Source organism: Salmo trutta, chromosome 16 (genome assembly GCF_901001165.1).
Source record: "Salmo trutta chromosome 16, fSalTru1.1, whole genome shotgun sequence".
NCBI lineage: Eukaryota > Metazoa > Chordata > Actinopteri > Salmoniformes > Salmonidae > Salmo > Salmo trutta.
In genome coordinates, this window is record NC_042972.1 from 35854897 (window position 1) to 35870493 (window position 15597).

At 43.0% G+C, this 15597-nt stretch overlaps 1 protein-coding gene across 2 annotated transcripts; it reads left to right on the top strand.

The window, feature by feature from the left end:
* The first annotated feature begins 79 nt into the window (after positions 1–79).
* Positions 80–15175, top strand: mdm4 (MDM4 regulator of p53). 2 transcript variants are annotated; one of them, XM_029694175.1, is made up of 11 exons: positions 80–557; positions 1084–1177; positions 3186–3260; positions 3350–3483; positions 3604–3653; positions 4220–4284; positions 5770–5869; positions 5944–6104; positions 6218–6412; positions 13425–13493; positions 13647–15175. In XM_029694175.1, exons 2-11 carry the CDS (start codon positions 1100–1102, stop codon positions 14211–14213), a joined length of 1494 nt encoding a protein of 497 aa, XP_029550035.1. In that variant the 5' UTR covers positions 80–557; positions 1084–1099; the 3' UTR covers positions 14214–15175. The 2 variants fall into 2 exon arrangements, with proteins under 2 accessions (XP_029550035.1, XP_029550036.1); XM_029694176.1 differs by having other exon boundaries at positions 82–557; positions 6233–6412.
* Positions 15176–15597: the final 422 nt, after the last annotated feature.

Consider the following 15597-nt stretch of genomic DNA (forward strand, 5'->3'; position numbering starts at 1 on the left):
TAAAACGTACAAATAATAGCTACATTTTACACTTTATATGAACCAAAAAAGTATGTGTGGAAACAACAATCTGTTGGCTGGTGGTTATTGAGCAAGAGTGATATTCTGTGTTCCATCAGACTGCGTGGTACGGCTTTCCAAGCGTTACCTTAGGCATAGCCTTTAGGCGAGCAAGCCGTATACCCCAAAAATAGTAGGGAAAGCTAACGTTTACGCAAAAACAAGTAACTAGTAGGTAGACGTTGGCAAATCTTTGTGGATATAGCTAACATACAACCACAGCTAGCTATTTTATATGAACAAAAACTATAGCTACCAGCCAGAAAAGTGAAGATGGCGACAATTGTACCGGAAGTTGTGCAGTGCACCATACTGAATTTGAATTGTCTAAGTTGTGCTAACAGTTGAGGAGCTGGCTACAAGGTAGCACACGATTTGGCTATGCTTTATTAAATTGCTATATTTTTCATTACACACTTTAGTATTTGTCGGGTACGAAGGACAGTTTGCAAGAATGTAGCTTGCTAGAGAAGTTGCAGTAATGCCGATATATTGAGGTGAGTTTCATTTGTCCGTTTGCTACCTAGCAAAGTGGTCCAGTTAAACGTAGCTATCTAGCATTTCCTATGGCTAGCTAGCTATCCATTTGACGTCGTTTAAAATTAAATGCAGAATGCCATCGAATTTTTATTTAAAGTGTTGGAAAGATAGCTATCAGTTAATTTATGTTGCGCGGAAGCGACCAACGAGTTTATGGTCTCAATTTTATCTAGCGTTAGTTATCTAGTAAGTTAGCTCGCTAACTACTCATAGAATGCTATATTATTTGTTTAGCTAACGTTAGCTGACTACAGACTGCGGGCTTAATACAAGTTGTGTTCAAGAGGCTAGGCAGTTAGCCAAGGCCAATTGACAGCTTGAAGACATGCAGCTGCTAGCTTTAACTAACTAGATAATCAGCGATCAACACGTTTCTTTCACCAAAAATGTAGATTGAACCTAAATGGAAGATACAGTGGGTTGTGTATGAAATGAATAACTAACGTTAACATCCATTCTTGCGTTTCCCCCCCCCCCCTGCAGATTTTGTCTATTGAATATGACCTCGTTACCGTCACCCCAGCAGTACACAGCATCAAGCTCAGCATGCAACATATTACCTGGTGATGGGAGTCAGGTGAGTTTACACCACCACAAGCCAAAGGCATGTTGACCAGTGGTGGTCGTTTTAAGATGAGGTAGGACGATTTATTTATCCTCATGAGCATGGCCTTATTTCTATTACAGCGTATTAGATGACTGTCGTTCATATTCCATTCACCCAGTTCAATGTAACAGCGACAGGTTTAGGCTACTACATGATACTCTAATGTTCCCTATACCCATCATGAGGTTGCTACAACCTAGCCTATGAATGAAGGTTTACAACGTAGGTGCACACAGGTCGAGAGAAATTTGAGGTGACCGACAGTGGCATATTCAATACCGCCTTGCACACTCTTGGATCTAGCTGATCTAGGGTGTAGTCATTAGTCCAACAGTTGCAAACGAGAGTTTCTATTGGACACATCCAGGTATGTCTATCTTCGTTTCGTTTGCTTCTGTTTAAGAAACGTTTTACAGCAAAATCAGGGAATGAATACACACCTTATCACACATAAACCCAGTTCACTTTCATAGCAGCCACGTTGTATTCCTTTGTGTCTATGCGCTCTCCTGCGCTCACCTTTTCCCTTGGCTTGTGGACTTCAATGCACAACACATCAGCTATATGTGACCAGGTGAAAAAAAACTATCCAAGCCAAACCATATCATAACCGCTACACACAGCCTACATCGTTGTCACCATTATTTGCTAAAGTAACATCATAGTCAACATATAGCTAATAGAACTAACGCGTTAAACCCCCTACAATCATGCAGTAACGTTAGTGTACAGTCAGTAAGCAGTTTAGCAGTTATAACCAGTTTAGCAGTTACACTGTCGGGCACCGGTGGCAATAAAATTGTAAATCCTTACCTTGACTTGGAAGAGTTCTAGTGTTGTGTTGGGTAGGCGTAGCTAACACAGCATCCCTCTGTTTGAGTAGGCTAAGCTAGCTAGCTGCATTTGCTAGCTGTGAGAGAGAGAAAAAATGACCAAATATACATTTCTGTTGAATGCATTCAGTTGTGCTGACTAGGTATCCCACTTTCCCAACTCATCCATCTTTCACCATCACCTCTATGTCTATCTCTCCTTGTGTTCAAGCAAACAACAGACATATGGATCTCCCTCTCTGGCATCTCCAAAACTGAAACTAATATCTTTCTCTCTCTGCGTCCACTAATCACCACATTTGATGCACTGCCGTATTAGCTACCTGTAGCTTATTCTTTCAGTTCTTTTTTTTCTTTTTTTTAACCATTATTTAACCAGGCAGGCCAGTTGAGAGAACAAGTTCTCATTTACAACTGCGACCTGGCCAAGATAGAGCAAACCAGTGCGACACAAACAACACAGAGTTACACATGGGATAAACACACGTACAGTCAATAACACAATAGAAAAGTCTATATACAGTTTGTGCAAATGTAGTAAGATTAGGGAGGTAAGGCAATAAATAGGCCATAGTGGCAAAATAATTACAATTTAGCAATTAAATACTGGAGTGATAGATGAGCAGAAGATGAATGTGCAAGTAGAGATACTGGAGTGCAAAGAAAAATAAATAACATGGGGGTGAGGTAGTTGGGTGGGCTATTTACAGATGGGCTATGTACAGGTGCAATGATCGGTAAGCTGCTCTGACAGCTGATGCTTAAAGTTAGTGAGGGAGATATACGTTTCCAGCTTCAGTAATTTTTGCAATTCGTTCCAGTACCGTGTAAGTCTATGGAAGGGTGTGAGAACCATGAGCTTCTTAGGTTTTGTATTGAAGTCAGTGTACCCAGAGGAGGACGGAAGCTAGCTCGCCTCCGGCTACACCATGGCGCTACCCTACATTATTTGGTGATGTGAATATATTTAGTATAGTTTTGTCTAAAAAGGATAAACTTTTTAAATGTTATTTTTATGAAATTCACTGATGGTCCTCCCCTTCCTCCTCTGAGGAGCTTCCACTGATGTTGACTTAACCAGAACCTTTGTACAGAGAGAATGTATCTGGTCCTGCTAAGGCTCATGCAGATTCTGTTTGTGGCAGGTGCAGCCCAAAGCCCCTCTCCTGCAGATTCTGCGTGTGGCTGGAGCCCAGGAGGACATCTTTACCCTCAAGGAGGTGAGTGGACACAGTTGGCATGGTAACAGCCCTATAAGATAAAGCTATATTGCACTTATTAAAACGTGTGTTCACAAACTGTGTGTCAGGTGATGCACTACCTGGGCCAGTACATCATGGGGAAGCAGTTGTATGATAAACAGAGGCAGCACATAGTGCACTGTCAGGACGACCCACTGGGAGAGCTGCTGGAGGTCGAGAGCTTCTCCGTCAAAAACCCCAGGTGAGCACACTCGCACACCCACAGGCTCATGCTCAGTACACATTATTCTTACTGTACATAATATGCTTATGCTGTATACTTAACACTTAAGCTCAAGTCTACATGTGTCCTATTTTGCAGTCCAGTCTACGAGATGCTGAAGAAGTATTTAGTTGTGCTGAATTGTTCAGGTAAGTGATCGATTTCTCCGTTGCTTGTGAGATTTCCATTTTAATAATACATTTTGATGCATTTGAATATGATCCTGGCTGAAACAGGTGAAAGACTAATGCAATGCTGCTTTGTCTGGATTGAGTGTGGGATGATTGTTGATGTGAAATCAATTTACATATTTTCTCTTTTTCCTCACGTGTACAGTCAAATCATCTACTTTTAGGGTCTTAATGAATGTTGAAGCTTTAAGAATGATGGTTTTACCAACCAGTGACGAATCAGTCTCTCTTTGTATTGCCTTTTTCTCTATAAGCTCAGTCTTGCTGGTTGGAGGTGAAAGGTGTGCATGTGTAAACTGTAGACATAGATCTCTCTCGATGTGTAAACTGTAGACCTGGATCTCTCTTGATGTGCATGTGTGGAGGTGTTTAACTCATTTGCCCTGCAGAATTCATCGAAGAAACCAGAGCTACAGTGTACCTATAGTGTTATAGGGTGTGTGTCAGTGAGTGTGTGTGCGTAGTGTGTTAATTAAAGGGCAGGGTGTGTTTTGTGTGTTACTGTATCTCATTCTGAAACGCAGACGCTGCAGAGAGTCTTTCTGTGGGCCGTGAGTGTGTAGAGGGCGGAGTGGAGGACCGCGGTCAGGTAAAGCTGAAGCATGGTGCTCAGGAGAAACAGGGACCCTCAAGCCCACCACCTCACCACACACAACCCCCCCAGTGTAGCTCAATCCGCCTGTCTCTTCAAAATGTAATGAGCCATGCGCTCAGCTTCATTGTTGAGATATCAATTGTTCTGGCCAACTGATTTTGTAGTCTTTAACCCCATTATCAAAGTTGGAATACAATCAACTGATTTTAAAATGATTAGTTGCATTGAAAATGTAGAGCGGTTGGTTGGTTTTCCCAAGTTTATTGAGCAGGTAGCTTGTGTGTTGTGAGGGGAGGGGAGGGCCACTGTCTTCGCAGGTGTTTATGTGTACAGAGTAGCACCGTCTCTGTACATCCCCATCTCTGGCCTGGCCTGGTGGAGTTCCAACACACAACACTGCCGGACCCACCAGCACCACTCAGAGCATGGGGGGCAGAGTCACTGTCTCTGTCTGTCTCAGAGTTCTCTTCTCTGCCCCAAACCTGCTGGAGGAACACAGCTCCTGATCCAGTCTCGGTTCAAACACCCACTCCCCCATCTACCCCTTCCTCTCTCTACCTGCCCCACACCTGCACCTTCCCCAAACTTCTCAAACTTCCCCCTCCACGCAAAATCTGCCACCTCTCTCTTCCACCGAAATAACAAACCCCACTTCCCCTTCTCCCTAACACCCATACTGCCCTTCTCCCCCTTCACCAACACCGCAATGGTTTCTTACCCCAACACCTCTTGTTTCCACTTAGCATTAGTTGCCTCTAGGCCAATAGTGGATATGGGAGTTTACAGTGAGATATGACTAGAGAAGAATTAATGAATGAATGTTGATCATATGGATAGTGATCAATGGGTTTATAATTATCTGTGACTGCAACTTTTGTTGAGAAGAGGCATGCCGAAATCACTGACTGATATTATAAATTAAAAATATAAATTCCCTCAGTCTTTGTGTATTGCAATTTGAAAAATAACAAAAATAAAGTTAATATGGGAGGACTGGCTCCTCTTCGTCAAGAAATGCATGCAGACCAATTAAAGATGTAGTCACTTGTCATCTAATCACGGCATCGTGTTGAATAGTTTTCCGACTTGTGTGTGATCATGGAAGATTGAACGCTGCATCTGCGGTGTGGTGTGTCCATACTAATGCTTGTCTGGTTCATGCACACACAAACACCAAGCATGTAGGATTCCAGATTAATATAGGCAGATTGTAGTCAGTCACTCTTGTCTCCTTTCATTTTCAACCTTTCTCTGAATGTGTGTGGCTCTGTTGCCCTATCTGTCCTTATGTGGCCCTCCATTGCCCCAGTACCCATGGACCTATTCCACTGACCTGCCCCTACACCCACCCACCCCAATCTGTCCCCCACCCTCCCCCTGACCACTAGGCCGTGCTGTGAAGGAGCTGTGGTTTCGCCAAGTGCCCAGTTTCTGCTCTGTTATCTGATTGGCTCTCCTCCTCCCCTCCTACTTGTGTAGGTGTGTGGGGCCGTGGCCAAGGCGGGCCTGGTTGTGGCCAGTGACGAGGCCCTCCCCATGCAGACTCCGTCTCAGAGACGACCCCGGGAGCCTGACGAAGGTAAACTCACTCACATGGTTATATATAACTGCTATATTATTTGAGTCCCAACCCCCCTGTGGCCCCTCCCTCAGACTCTTTAGATGGCTTGCCCCAGTCGGCCTGCAAACGCCCCAAGCTCGATGTCACACTAGACGAGTGGGACCTCTCAGGGCTGCCCTGGTGGTTTCTGGGTAATCTGCGTAACAACTACAGTCGCAGAAGCAACGGCTCTACGGACATCCACACTAATCAAGTAAGAAAAATATGCTGTTTACTATAGTCAGTTTATTTGCTTGTCAAGGGGGTAAACTCAGGGAGAATAGTCATACAGTGATGAGATCACACACATCCTGACTGAGGGATCAGCTGTCTCCTGCGCAGGATGAGGACACAGCGATCGTGTCGGACACGACGGACGACCTGTGGTTCCTGACGGAGGGGGGAAGTGAACAGGTGAGCGTGGAAATGAAGGAGGCCGTGCTGGAAGAAGGGAGTGGAGGAGAAGGAGAGCCACCACCTGAAGAGGAGGGAGGAGGAAAAGAGGAGAAGGCTGATAAGGAGGTAGGACTGTTCTCCTGTAGTCTCTATGTTAAGTGGTACTTAAACAATTATATGTTCTCTTTATAGCTCTTGTACTATAGAGTATTATTTCAGACTATAGCTAGGTTCAAATCACATTGTATTGGTCACATACACCTATTTAGCAGATGTTATTGCGGGTGTAGCGTAATGCTTGTGTTCCTAGCTCAGTGCAGTAATATCTAACATTACACAGAATCTAAAAGTAAAAGAATGGAATATAGAAATATTAGGATGAGCAATGTATGAGTGGCATTGACTAGAGTACAATATATACATATGAAATTAGTAAAACAGTATGTTACCTTATTAAAGTGATTCCATGTCTATGTACGTTGGGCAGCAGCCTCTAAGGTGCAGGTTTGAGTGACTGAGTGGTATCCGGCTAGTGACTAAGTTCTGTGCAGGGTACTGGGTGGAAGCCGGTTAGTGATGCCTATTTAAGTCTGATGGCCTTGAGATGGATGGTATTTTTCAGTCTCGTGCCCAGATTTGATGCACCTGTACTGACCTCGCCTTCTGGATGTTAGCAGGTGAACAGGCCATGGCTCAGGTGGTTGATGTCCTTGATTATCTTTTTGGCCTTCCTGTGACATCGGGTGCTGTAGGTGTCCTGGAGGGCAGGCAGTGTGCCCCCGGTGATAAGTTGGGCAGACTGCACCACCCTCTGGAGAGCCCTGCGGTTGTGGGCGGTGCAGTTGCCGTACCAGGTGGAGATGCAGCCCGACAGAATCCTCTCAATGGTGTATCTGTAAAAGTTTGAGGGTCTTAGCGACCAAGCTGAATTTGTTCAGCCTCCTGAGGTTAAAGAGGTGCTGTTGCACCTTGTTCACCACACTGTCTGTGTGGGTGGACCATTTCAGATTGTCAGTGATGTGTATGCCGAGGAACTTTAAGCTTTTCACCTTCTCCACTGCGGCCCCGTGGATTGACACGTGCTCCCTCTGCTGTCTACTGAAGTCCACGATCAGCACCACTCCTCCAGGGCCCTCACTTCCTCCCTGTAGGCTGGTCTCATCATTGTTGATAATCAGGCCTACTACTGCAAACTTGATGATTGAGTTGGAGGCGTGTGTGGCCAAACAGTCATGGGTAAACGGGGAGTACAGGAGGGGGCTGAGCACACACCCGTGGGGCCCCTGTGTTGAGGATTGGCGTAGTGGAGGTGTTGTTTTCTACCTTCACCTCCTGAGGGTGGCCCGTCAGGAAGTCCAGGACCCAGTTGCACAGGGTGGGATTCAGACCCAGGGCCCCGAGCTTAATGATGAGATTGGAGGGTACTATGGTGTTGAATGCTGAGCTATAGTCAATGAACAGCATTCTTGCATAGGTATTGATCTTGTCCAGATGGCAGGAATTTGAATATGTCCTTAAACACTCCAGCGTTGGTCTGCGCATGCTCTGAGGACGCGGCTAGGGATCCCGTCTGGGCCGGCAGCCTTATGAGGTTTAGCACGATTAAATGTCTTACTCATGTCGGCCACGGAGAACAAGAGCCCACAGTCCTGGAAAGCAGGCCGCTTTGTTGGCACTGCTATCCTCAAAGCGGGCGAAGAAGGTGTTTAGCTTGTCCGGGAGCAAGACGTCGGTGTCTGTGACATGGCTGGTTTTCCCTTTGTAATCCATGATTGTCTGGAGTCCCTTCCACATACAGTACCAGTCAAACGTTTGGACACCTACTCATTCAAGGTTTTTCCTTAATTTTTTCTACTTTGTAGAATAATAGTGAAGACATCAATACTAGGAAATAACATATAGGATCATGTAAAAATCAAAAGTGTTAAACAAATCAAAATATATTTGAGATTCTTCAAAGTAGCCACCCTTTGCCTTGACAGCTTTGCACACTCTTGGCGTTCTCTCAACCAGCTTCACCTTGAATGCTTGTCAACTAGTCTTGAAGGAGTTGACACTAGAGGTCGACCGATTGATTTTTCAACGCCGATACCGATTATTGGAGGGCCAAAAAAGGCCGCTACCGATTAATTGGCAGATTTTTTTACATTTATTTTATTTTTCTATTATTATTATTTTTTGTATTATTATTATTTTTTTGTTTATTTGTAATAATGACAATTACAACAATACTAAATGAACACTTATTTTAACTTAATATAATACATCAATAAAATCATTTTACATTTTAGTCATTTAGCAGGCGCTCTTATCCAGAGCGACTTACAGTAGTAAATGCATACATTTAATTTCATGCATTTTTTTTGTACTGGCCCCCCGTGGGAATCGAACCCACAACCCTGGCGTTGCAAACACCATGCTCTACCAACTGAGCCACAGGGGAAGACTAGCCTCAAATAAATAATGAAACATATTCAATTTGTTTTAAATAATGCAAAACAAAGTGTTGGAGAAGAAAGTAAAAGTGCAATATGTGCCATGTAAGAAAGCTAACGTTTAAGTGCCTTGCTCAGAACATGGGAACATATGAAAGCTGGTGGTTCCTTTTAACATGAGTCTTCAATAGTCCTAGGTAAGAAGTTTTAGGTTGTAGTTATAATTGGCCCAGCGTTGTTAGGGCTTGGCCGGCCGGGGAAGGCCGTCAATGTAAATTAGAATTTGTTCTTAACTGACTTGCCTAGTTAAATAAAACCTAAAACTAAGTGCAAACCAGATGGGATGGTGTATCGCTGCAGAATGCTGTGGTAGCCATGCTGGTTAAGTGTGCCTTGAATTCTAAATAAATCAGTGTCACCAGCAACGCACCATCACACCACCACCTCCATGCTTCACAGTGGGAACCACACGTGCGGCGATCATCCGTTCACTTACTCTGCGTCTCAAATTTGGACTCATCAGACCAAAGGACAGATTTCCACTGGTCTAATGTCCATTGCTTGTGTTTCTTGGCCCAGGCAAGTTTCTTCTTCATATTGGTGTCCTTTAGTTGTGGTTTCTTTGCAGCAATTTGACCATGAAGGCCTGATTCACGCAGTCTCCTCTAACAGTTGATGTGTCTGTTACTTGAACTCTGTAGCATTTATTTGGGCTGCATTCTGAGATGTAGTTAATTACAGATGTCTGAGGCTGGTAACTCTACTGAACTTATCCTCAGCAGCAGAGGTACCTCGGTCTTTTCCTGTGGCGGTCCTCGTGAGAGCCAGTTTCATCATAGCTCTTTATTGTTTTTGCGACTGCACTTGAAGAAACTTTCAAAGTTCCTCGACATTTTGCGGATTGACTGACCTACATGTATTAAAGTAATGATGGACTATCGTTTCTCTTTGCTTATTTGAGATGTTCTTGGCATAATGTGGACTTGGTCTTTTATCAAATAGGGCTTTCTTTTGTATACTACCCCTACCTTGTCACAACACAACTGATTGGCTCAAACGCATTGAAAAGGAAAGAAATTCCACAAATTCACTTTTAAAAAGGCACGCCTGTTAATTGAAATGCATTCCAGGTGACTACCTCGTGAAGCTGGTTGAGAGAATGCCAAGAGTGTGTAAAGCTGTCATCAAGACAAAGGGTGGCTACTTTGAAGGATCTCAAATATATTTTGATTTGTTGAACACTTATTATTTTGCTTACTACATGATTCCATATGTGTTATTTTATAGTTTTGATGTCTTCACTATTATTCTACAATGTAAAAAATAAAGAAAACCCCTGGACTGACTAGGTGTGTCCAAACTTTTGACTGGAACTGTACTGTACGTCTCGTGTCTGAACCATTGAATTGTGTTTCCACGTCGTCTCTGTACTGACATTTTGACTGTTTTATTGCCTTACAGAGGGCATAACTGTACTGTTTTGAATTCGACCATATTCCCTGTCACCTTGCGATGGTTTTCATTTTCAGTTTTGCGCGAATGCTGCCATCTACCCATGTTTTTTTGGATTTAGGTCGATTTCCATCCGATTAGCGACAGATTTCCATGCAAATATTCATCAAGAAAATATGCAGTACGTGATGACGTAGTGCACACAATGTACTTATCTTTTCAAGTTTTCGTTGACCAAATAAAAATCTAAAGTTTCCATCGCATTTTCAACTCTACTGATAGTTCTGTCACAAACTGTTGCGTTTAAATAGCACTATTTATTTATTTTATTTAACCTTTAAACGAAATGTCTTGGCACGTGCACTCTAGCCAACAGTTCCCAGAGACAGTGTGGGTAGGCTTATCTTTATGACGAGATTATTATGGATAAGACAAAGAATATTTGTAGTTGTCAAACGGCAGTCAGGCATCGATCATCATGTCACCAGAATAAGACCCTCTATCTTTTGGAAAGAGATGTCAAGCTCATCACTGTGCACTTTCACCACCCTGTGAAGATCATAACTTATTTAATCTGCAGCCTAATAAACTGCATGGTTTCCCAAGTTGTAGTGGGAGGACTAGTCTGTTGCGTGACCGTATTACAGGCAGTCAAATTCCATGTGACAGTTTAGTCACAGTGATTAGGCTTCTCCAAGCTCTGATGCTGCTGATGGTCATTAGTAGCCTACCTTGCTAACTGCCTGGTACTCAGCACTCTATTGTCCCTCTAATCACTCTGACATCAATGCAAATGCAATCGAAAATCTAATCAAACACTTCATGAGAGCACATTAGTTCTTGTTGCGCCACATTTCTATAGGCTATGCAATTGCCCGAGAAAACAGTGATGGCCTTAACTAAAAAGAGTATTCCATCAGCTTTCTACTGGCTGTGCCTTCTATATTTATTTCTCAACTTTCTTAATATTAAGCACATTGCTTATATTTACAACAGGAGTATAGTCTACTTGGCTGGCATGAAAATGGACCACAGGAAAAGTGTCCTCCATGCGCTATTTAAGTGCATAGATTACATGTTTTTTTCCCGCTGCCAGTTTCGATACAGATGCATGATAATGGTCCATTCTAAATCAAAACGAATTTCACACATTATTTAGTATATAGTATATGTAAAGACAAGATTAAATCAAGAATAGTCTGATGGGTGACAATATTGGCCTATCACTTGTGAATGATGCCCAGCATAAGAAATAATGCCTTTTTGTTTGACTTTTTCTAATCATAGTCGCACACCTCATGTAGCCTAGCCCATAAGCCTGTATGTTTTAATAAGGTTTGTATCACACCTCATGTAGCCTAGCCCATAAGCCTGTATGTTTTAATAAGGTTTGTATCACACCTCATGTAGCCTAGCCCATAAGCCTGTATGTTTTAATAAGGTTTGTATCACACCTCATGTAGCCTAGCCCATAAGCCTGTATGTTTTAATAAGGTTTGTATCACAACTAAAGTGGCCAAATAACGTCTTAAAATTAAGCACAATCTGCTTTACAAGGGGTGTAGAGCCTAACTGGCATACATAAGCAGCCCGTGAGTTACAAGTTTGGGGAAGTTCATTTTCACCATTTAAAAATGCAGCTTTATAATAAAAGCATTACATGCATAATTTAATTTGTGGTCACTTTTGATAATGGTCTTGTCCCACTATTGGAACATTCACACTTATAGCCTACTGCCGTGTGCGCATTGCTGCGCTTTTAATGTGATGAAACAGCCTGATAGTTTATCAACATTTTAAGCTAAACTTTCTGATCTATTGCGTCAGCCACATTGCGTGTAAAATGTTTTTTGATGCTAGTTGTTGTATTAATTTGGGATCTATCACATCCCACAACTGTCCTAGACTGTTTGGAATATTTATTTCTCACACAGAATAGAATAGGTCGACTTTTGTGCTATGGGGGAAAGTAGATTGACATAGGCTAGTGCTTTTGCTGTACGTTAGGCCTACTCATCTTGTTGGCTGACAAAGTAAATGTGTACAGTTCTTCCAATATCCACCTTGGAATTGGATAAGAACGTGTGCAGTTGCGTCCCCGATGTGTCTGTCTTCACTTGTAGCCTGTGAGAAAGACCTGATCACGTGATGGAGAGCCATGTGAGTGCGATGGAGATTCTGAGTGCTCAGCACTCAGGCAGAAGGGCACAACGGCCACTGGCCGCCAAAGGGGATGCCACCGTGAAATTCTAGGCATTATCAAGTGCTTGTCAAATTGTGAACGAGAGACTGATGTGTGTACAGCCTGTTCAAAAAAACAAAGCAGAGCTCATGCCTTTCAAGCAACTTTTATTCAAATTATCATTAGTCGCATCATGCAGCCTTACAATGTATTAAAAATCCAAACATATAGCCCAACGTTTGTAGAACTAAAGTTACATTAATAACTCTAAATTAAGCATATAGGAATACCTATTTCTTAAACCACTCAACACAGAAAATCCGTATGTGCGCACTCCCTCAAATTGTTTGGAGAAAATATCCTTTCTATTTTATTCAGCTTTGTTCAATTGTATTCTTCATACTATAAAATAATGCCACGGAATTCTAAGCAAATCTCGTCTGTTAAATGAACTAGTGTAGCCCACAGCCATATGGCATAGCCAGATCAGGACCTAACATAAGGACAACTCAGAATATGCTATTCTGTTCTTCTGATATAGACTACATTTTCTTCATATCATGCTTCTTTAGACCTGTCTATAATGGATTTATTGCGAAGGTATAGGATATATTACATGGATTTATTAGACTTTTAAAAATGTAGCTGTTCCAATGGTCTACATCAGTGGCTTGTGTGTAAGCCAGGAGATGCTAAATGTTTTTATGTTAATTAACGCCTCTATTACCATGAGACCGACAGTTACTTGCTTGACAATCACTGGCTGACAAAATGTCATGCCCGCCACAGCCCTAGGGAGGACCACACACCAGATCACGTGACATTACTTCCATAGGATGGTTATTACAACAATATTTGCACATAAAGGCATTTCCACCGCCATTTCTAGCATGAATTAATTTTAGAAACAAAACGTTCCCACCATGCCGAATGTATAAATGATCTGTCGGCATTTATAAAATTTAACCGAACACAGCGGTCTTTTTTTATACGGTATGACTTTACTCTCATAAAAACTATATGGAAACGTAGTTTATGTGACTGATGAGTGTCTCTCTTCTCTCCTCAGATGCAGGAGGAGCCAGATGAGGACTCTCAGTGTCTGAGTGATGATACAGATATAGAGATCTCTACACAGGTCCGTCTCCATCTTTTGTTTTCCATCTTTTTGTCTCGATCTCTTTCGCTCTACTTTGTCTCCCTCTATCTGACTGTCTCTGCCTCTGTCTCACATGATACTGATAGTTCCTTATAGCTACCTCTTGTCTAACACATTCTCTAACTCTCTCAGGATGCATGGCAGTGTACAGAGTGCAGGAAGTACAACTCTCCTCTCCAGCGCTACTGTGTACGCTGCTGGGCTCTACGCAAGAACTGGTACAAAGACGTCCCACGGTTGGTCCACTCACTTTCCGTCCCCGACATCCCAGCATGCAGTTCTCTGGCCCCGCGAGACGATGAGGAGGAAAGCGACACAGGCATTGACGTCCCAGACTGCCTCAGGACCGTGTCTGACCCCGTCATCCTGCCCTCCCACTCCACCCCCGACCGCCTGCTGCCCCCCGGGGTTCCAGGGAAGGGCAAGGGTCCTAGGCCGCGAGCCCTTCCCAGGGAGGAGCAGCTCTCTGGGGGAGAGAGTCAGGAAAGCCTGGGGATGGAAGTAGAGGTTAGGCCCGAGGCGCTGTTGGAGCCTTGTAAGCTGTGTCGGATGCGTCCGCGTAATGGGAGTATTATACACGGCCGCACGGCTCACCTGCTAACCTGCTTCTCCTGCGCCAGGAAGCTGCACAAGTTCCACGCTCCATGTCCCGGCTGTGGACAGATCATACAGAAGGTTATAAAGACATTCATAGCTTGAGAGGATTGGAACACACAGATGTAATGTACCAGGTTATTTAAAATTGGGACAAGACACAATCACTTGCATCAAAAGCCAGTCATACGCCCCAGAGAGACACAGAGTATAGCACTTAGAAGAGCATGTTCCCTTTTGCTCTCTGTTGCCTTGTATTGCTTGTATCACACTGCCTCTGAGCTATGGCGCTAGTAATGGAAGGTACAAACCCAGCAATGTGTTTCTTGAAGTATCCAACTATATAGTTTTCCCTGTGCCACATTTCATGAAAGTCATTTGCTGCTCAATGTAACACCATAGGTATTTATTTATTTGAGGGCCAAGCAGCACTGTACGTATGAAAACGCAGCTGTCATTGCAGTTAACTTTTTTGTTCCCGACGGAAGACCTGTTCAATTTGTTTCCTATTGGCCACTGTTGTAAGTGTCCAGAAAAAGCTTTCTGCCGGTTGTCAGGCTGCTGATGTGTTTGCTGCCATACGCTATATTTTAACCCTTAAAGACCGGTCTTCTCTCCCAAGGTTAAAATAATAGCTAGCTACACACTGGCTGACTACATCTCCTCCAGTGAGAGCAAGTATGAATTCTCATTGCCATGTATATTCATGGAGCCTCAGTGCTTTGGTGGTCCTCCTCTTCTCCTGTTTAGTCCTTTTGTTTTTGTTTTTCTAATTTCTCTGCAGCGTTTTTTGTGTGCTCTTGAAAAACAGACAAGGTGCATTGAAAGGAGATTTTCGATACATACTTTTACTGATTTATTGACCACGTTTTGGTTGCAAGGCCTATTTTCAAGATAAGTCATTAAGAAACATCTCCTTTTGATCCCCTTGTCATTGTTTTTTAATAGTATACATACCCCCAGGGAGAAGTCTTTACCCTGCAGTGCTGATCAGAATGCTTTGTTGTCTTACTGTCCTTGTCCTTACTGTCCTACACACAATGCAAGTGAATGTACTCCACAGACAACTTTTGCCTCTCTTTTCAAAGGCTAGTTAGTTAAAAGTAGTTAATATTAACGATAATAACCAGTCTGAAATATAGGTGAAGAGTCACATTTATAGCCCTCAATGTAGTGTTATTGTAAATTAGCCCATCTCAGTAAGGAAATACTTTTTTATATATAGTGTATGTGGACACCCCTTCAAATTAGTGGTTTCAGTTATTTCAGCCACACCCGTTGCTAAATGGTGTATGTAATCGAGCACTCAGACATGCAGTCGCCATAGACAAACATTGGCAGTAGAATGGCTTTACTGATGAGCTCAGTGACTTTCAACGTGGCACCTTCATAAGATGCCACCTTTACAACTAGTCAGTTCGTAAAATTTCTGCCCTGCTAAAGCTGCCCCGGTCAACTGTAAGTGCTGTTATTGTGAAGTGGGAACATC